Below are 6,463 nucleotides of genomic sequence, written 5' to 3'. Positions count from 1 at the left end.
TTCCCTACAGGTGGTGGAACACTTGGAGGGTGTCTTTTCCAAGAGGAACAGTCCAAACAAACTGAAAGTGTCCATGCCTTTGGGTGTAAAGCCTTGGCTTGCTGATTTTAATGATCTACTATATAAAGCAGCAAGAAGGGCAATAAAAACAGGTAAGTTCCTTTTTTTTCCCCCCCATTTTTAGTGTGTCTGTAAGTGTGCAGGGGCATTGTGTTCAACAATAAGGCAAAGCAGATTTCCCAATTCAGTGCTGCAGCCTCTTACCCTTGCAAATCTCATTGATTTTGATTGAACAACTCATCAGCATCTTCCATACCTTGTTAAATTTTGATATGTTTTATAGGAGTAGCCAAAAGGCCTCGCTTACTTATTTTTGTATTGATAAGAAATCAGAGGTTTAAAGAGCAGAGCTGATTTGTGAAATCAATTGGCTACACACCCAAACCCATTTCCACTCAGAAGCTCTTAGTATCAGCTCTTTCCTTAAATCTATGATAGCAGAAAAAAGCACCTGGATTACACCTATTTATTAATTAATATTTCCAATATATTTCAGTTTTTGGAGAAGGTCCAGATTTCATCCGTGATGGCTCAACAATTCCTGTTGCCAGAATGTTCCAGACTGTAACACAGAAAAGTGTGATGATGCTTCCAATTGGAGCGGCTGATGCTGGGGAGCATTCCCAGAAGGAGAAAATAAGCAGGTTTATTTCATTTGTCAGTTTCTGCTACTAGAGAAGGGGGGAGAACTGAAGTCCCTTGGTACCCATGAATGAGCATGCCCAGGTGGGAAGCTTTGCTGTGCATTGGGCAGCCCAAACCTACTATCTCCAGCACACTAGATGCTGTGCTAAACAAGAAAGGAAAATTCCCAGTCTAACGCATACCATTATACACTTTTCACTGAGTATCTACTCAGTCTTTAAATTCATTGCATTGGCAATCTTCATTTCTCTAGTAATGAAATTTGCCTCTGGTCTGAAAGATGATGGTGTGGATGGGCACTATTCCATCACAGCATCTGTTTTGAAGTGCACCAATCACAGACACTCACGGTGATGTGAGGATTTTGATGGTTTTCAGTATAAACAGCTATAAAGAGTTATTTATAGTCCAGGGACCAAAACTAGCATAATTATACAAAAAATAGCTTAAACTTGTCACTGGTGTTTATTGTTGGAGGCACCATGGTAAGCCACTATTCAGTGCGTTGCCTGAACACTTGTGCAGGCTCTGAGTCAATTCATGCTGAACTCTGGAGAGAGGAGAATCCTCAGTAACTCTCAAATTACTTTTTGTCTCTCCTCATTAAAGCCTCAATACTGCTGGCTACAGGTAATACCAATTTGGGTATGTAAACTGGAAAAAGTTTTCTGAAGTAAATCCAGAGGAGTACCAAATTGAAGGATGTGCAGCACTTCTGTGCACTGGGTAATTTTCGGGGGTTACCAATATTGCAAATTCCTCTGAAGACTCATAAAACTTCACTGGACTATGTCCCTAATTTTGAGAGCAGGACAGCCTGACAAGACCTCATTGTGTTTCTTTCCTTCTTCACAGACACAACTATATTGAAGGAACCAAATTGTTTGCAGCTTTTTTCCTGGAGATATCAAAGCTACATCAGAATTTACATGAAACTTCCCACACAGAGACTATCAACTGACAGACTATATCAAGAAAATCAGCAAAGCAATTTCTTAAATTTTCTAACTTAAATAAAACATATAAATCACATATTCAGTGGTTGTGAATTGGTGGGGAAAAAAATAAATGCTGTGCTATTTTCTGGCATTCTACTAAATGGCATGCATTTGTTATATGGTCCATCAAGTGATCTTATCCCTAATGCTGTAAAATAGGGTTAGGGATAATTAATTCTTGCTGAATGGAACACGCTACATTTTAGTTTTAAACTTCAAGACAAAGGGAATTTATACATCCATTTTATCAAAATGACTTTATTTCTGTTTTGTAGTATCACTCTTTATGCTGCCTAGCTCACATTCCAGTTTCTGAATATGAGCAATATACACTGCAGTTTCCTCCTAACTATATATAAAATTATACTTACCTAATTCTTTGAAGAAAGATCTACTATCAAATGAATCTCTTTCCTTGTCCTTCACTGAAGGTTTTAAATAGGAAGTGCAATGAAAATTCTTGTTGAGTTTGATGTGAAGATTTGCCTATTTTTATCTATTTACGGGTATAATCACTGAAGTAAGTAGAACTACAACAATAAACAAACGTTTCCCGGTTTGGATTCTGCCTTCCTTCTCATCCAAATCACCTCTAACTATGCTGTGAGTAGTTTTAAAAATCACTTAATGTTTTCTTTATGTGACTTTCTTTCCATACAATAGAAAGAAATTTTTATAAACATCGGTTCTGGCCAAAGTCTGTCATCAGAATGGTGTTTGTTGACCCAATTAGCAACTTTGAAAGATTCAGTTAACATTAATACTTAAGTCAAAAAGCAAATGATATATTTTGAAATAAAAACAAACTAGTTGAGAGCTCTGTTTGCTGTTTAGGCAAAACATCCAGCACAAAGCTTATAATTCAAATCTAGATTTTTTAAACTTTAAAATGTGATTTTTACTCTAACATAATTCACACACAACCAAACCAATGGGACCAGTAGTGTTACCCCTACTGTTTAAAAAAATTACATTACGTAAATTACATAGAGTACTTGGGATGCTTCCTTTTTCTCCTGTTACCTCCCTGCAAAAATCTGCAAGAACAAAGATGTGGATGCAGAGACAATAGAAGGGACTACTCATACATTCTCAATAAACACCCATCTTCAGCCCTACCTGAGTCTGTGAGACAGTTCAGCTGCAAGAGCTGACTAAGGATTCTGGCTCTGGCTGCTGATGGTGTCCAAGGGGAAAAGGAGGACTCAGTTCAGCGTCTTACTTGGCACTGCTGACTGCAGAACTGCAGTGTACTCCAGGACAAGGACCAAAAGCCTCAAAGACCAGAAGACTCTGGTTTGCATATCATCAACTTGCAGAATAATTCTCTGTGGCTCTCAGTTCCCTTCATCTGTTGAAAGAATTTAGGAACCATCATTGTCATCAATGTTGCAGTGATGAGTACTCCAGTGTCTGCACAGGACTCAGGGCAGGTGGGTCCATGCTTAAAAGCTATCACACCACAGAGGTACATGAGGGAATTTTGCTGAAATATTTCAAGACATATAATTGATGTTTCAAGACATATGTTTGACATAAAACATTGCAATCTCTGGGCTTGCAGTGGTTTTACAAGTTACAGAATCACACAGACTCACAGAATATGCCAAGTTAGAAGAGACCCACAAGAATCATTAAGACAAAGTTTTAGTCATGTACAGAACCATCCCCAAATTAGCTTAAAAGATAATGAAAAGAAAGCTCTGCGCATAAGTATGACCCCTTTTGGCAGAAGAGCTGGAAAGTTGGTGAGATGGAGGTGGCAGATTTCTTCACAAAAGAGGGATGGAGACTGTGTTTTAGGAATATGACTGCTCTGAAATACCACTATGCTATATGCTATGTGTTCTACAACATTATGATGCTGGAATATGGGCTTATTTAGTTTTTACTGTTGCTCTTTGGGATGACAAATAAAATAGAGCCAAAAAAGAGCATCATTTTATAAGCACAGGTACTCTCAGGGCAGTGCACTGAAATAAGGTTTGGTTTGCAATAGCCACTTACTGTCAAGTTAAAACTATGTGAGGGAAACAGTGGGCCACTGAATTATGCAGACCATCTCCATGCCTCCTTCAGTCCCAGAGGAGAGAAGGAGCATAAAACTTCAATTTCAGATTCTCCTGTCCATGAAAGAAAGAAAGCATTAAGAAAGCAACTTCTGCCCGCAAGAGTGTTGAGAGCTACTCTTTCCTTCTTAGATCAAGAATGAGTATCCACCCTGTCTTTGCTTTTTTTTTTTTAATATTGGGCAGCATCTCATCAGTCTTGTGAAAAAAAAGGTATGCATTTTTCTAAGGTCTGTAGTGTTATACAACATTTCTAGACATGTTTCTTCTTGGGTGCACTAACAGCTATTTGTTGCCACAGTAAATTAAAGATAACTCCACAATACTAGTGTTAGAAATAGGATTAAAGTTTGCTTCTATTCGTTAGCCTTATTCTAGATGTGCCATATTCCATGTCAGAGCATATTAGATATTCTCAAATTGTGACCAACTAACTACAGAAATCATACGTACAATTTGTGTGTCTACATATGCATGTTACATATGTACGTAACTGTATATATATGAACACTTCCAAGATCTAATCCAGTTATTGATTTAAAAAAGAAAAAATCTTGTCCATTCTGACTCAGGCTTTTTCTTAGTAATGACTGAATAATGGGAAAACAACATTGTGGAGATGTCCAAAAGCAGAATCTATATCTCTGAAAGCTTGATACAGATATCAAGACCTGGATCACAGGATAATAAAAGGATTTTAGTTGGAAAGGACCTTAAGGATCATAAAATCATAGAATCGTTTGGCTTGGAAGAGACCTTTGGAAACCATCTAATCCAAGCCCACTGCAATGAGCAGTATCAAGCAGATCAGGCTGCTCAGAGCACCATCCAAGCTGACCAGAAATGATCCAGGGATGGCGCATCCAACCACCTCTCTGGGCAGCCTGTGCCACTGTTTCACAGACCCCAGAGCACATTGAACAGTACTAGGTGCCTGTACGCAGCTGGTCAAGTTCTGCCCATTTCCCTGGTAGAGGAAGACTTGGCACAAGTTTTCCGTTTTCTTGTAGGCTGTACATCCATGTTGTAGGGAACTGAACGCTCAAGAGTGGGATCATATTTTTGTACTGATTAATAATGTGAAAGAATAAATTAGAACATTTAAATTTCCATTTCAAATCAGTGGGTTTAAGTGTGAAATTCGCTTTTTATATTAGATAAACATAGGTTTTAATCCTTAAGTAATGTTTCAAAAGAGAAGACTGAAAAGTGTGTCAGCTAAAATCATGGAGAATAAGATGCTGACAATAGGAGCTGAAGGCATGAGAGATGAGCAGCCTCCTGAGACTGAGAACTAATCAGGTCATCATCTGCTTAGCCTGTGAAAGTGGAAATTAGGCTTACTCACGTAGTTATGGTTTTACTTTTCAGTAACACTACTCCCAAGAAGTTTAACTTTGACTCCTGCTCGTTATTCCTTTCAGAATACAGCATTTGACTTGTTTCACAAAATGTTCTAAAATGCCTTACTAGTTAAGGACGTTCATAGTCCATATTTAGACAGGGAAGATTGTGCAACTGTGCTTTTATGTGTGACACAGAGGCTCATGCCACAGTGGCTGGTGTCAGAGACCCATGAGTTCCCTTGTTTCTGCTGGAACATTCCAGCTGCAAGTGACATGTAAAGTTAGACACTTATTGCTTCAAGGTGAAGCTTAACTGATTTTCAAGTTTTCACCTTGTATCATAGAATATCTAGAATTGGAAGGTACCCATACGGATCATTGAGTCCAACTCCATGTATATTTGTATTTGGAGCTGGAGACACATCATGCCCTTTAGGAGTTGTGTCATTAAATATTTTAAACAAATATATGAATAGAAAAATATGAACAGTTCCTTGTTAACAGAGTGCATATTTGTCTGGTTTGCTCTACTGCCAGATATTTCAGTTTTCTTCTCACTTGCATTCTTCAGAACAGTGTATGAAGAACACCTCTGTGTTGCAGATAATTTTGACAAATATGCAGCAAGGCTTTTTCTGCAATGCTGCTACATTAGATTACATACAAGTAGACCAGGAAATTATCTGCTAACAACACAAGCATGGTGCTATGCAATCTTAAAACCTCTTTTCAGATTTTTTTTCAGCTATGAATTTGAACCAGTGTGAGTCTTCTTCCTGAAGTCACTTAGAAGTCATTTCAACATTTCCACTTCCTTCTAAAGAGGTGAGTCACTGTCTGTTGTAATGGGAGGATCAGCAGCTCCCACTTTTCAGCTGGTTGTCACACGGAATGGGTTGTTTGAATGGAGGACAATGGAGACAGTTCCTACTTACTTGATCAGCTCTCACAGAGTTTTAAAAATTGTAAATACTATCTGAAAATGTGCTTGTATTTTGTTATGCAATTTCACTCAGGTTCTTTGAGTGAAACATGCCACATTCACTCCTCAAGGCAGGAGCAACAGGTGTGTCTTTAAGGACTTAAAGACATAAGTGAAAGTGCAAACACACTTCCACAGGTGTGAAATTTGGATTAGTTTTGCTAAGAAACTTTACTCTTGGGAGGGGAAAAAAAACCAAACAAAACCTTGCTTAAGCACCAAAGTCCACCCTGCATAAGGTGCATCCCAACAGCAAAGAAAAAAGGTCATATTCCTTACTTGATGAGTGTTTGAGAATTTCATTGTGTAACCAGAAAATTCTTCCTTTAGAACTAACAGTATAAACATATTCTTATTTCAGTG

At 38.2% G+C, this 6,463-nt stretch overlaps 1 protein-coding gene across 2 annotated transcripts in view; it reads left to right on the top strand.

The window, feature by feature from the left end:
* CNDP1 (carnosine dipeptidase 1) overlaps positions 1 to 1,714 on the top strand; it is a 15,227-nt gene extending 13,513 nt beyond the window's left edge. For both annotated transcript variants that reach the window (XM_031055663.1, XM_031055665.1), the window contains exons 10-12: positions 11 to 152; positions 557 to 704; positions 1,561 to 1,714. In XM_031055663.1, coding sequence (XP_030911523.1) covers positions 11 to 152; positions 557 to 704; positions 1,561 to 1,666 — 396 coding nt within the window. In that variant the 3' untranslated portion in view covers positions 1,667 to 1,714. The remainder of the gene's footprint in view (positions 1 to 10; positions 153 to 556; positions 705 to 1,560) is intronic.
* Positions 1,715 to 6,463: the final 4,749 nt, after the last annotated feature.

This window comes from Geospiza fortis, unplaced genomic scaffold (assembly GCF_000277835.1).
Source record: "Geospiza fortis unplaced genomic scaffold, GeoFor_1.0 scaffold206, whole genome shotgun sequence".
Classification (NCBI taxonomy): domain Eukaryota; kingdom Metazoa; phylum Chordata; class Aves; order Passeriformes; family Thraupidae; genus Geospiza; species Geospiza fortis.
This window is presented reverse-complemented; position numbering and strand designations above follow the sequence as displayed.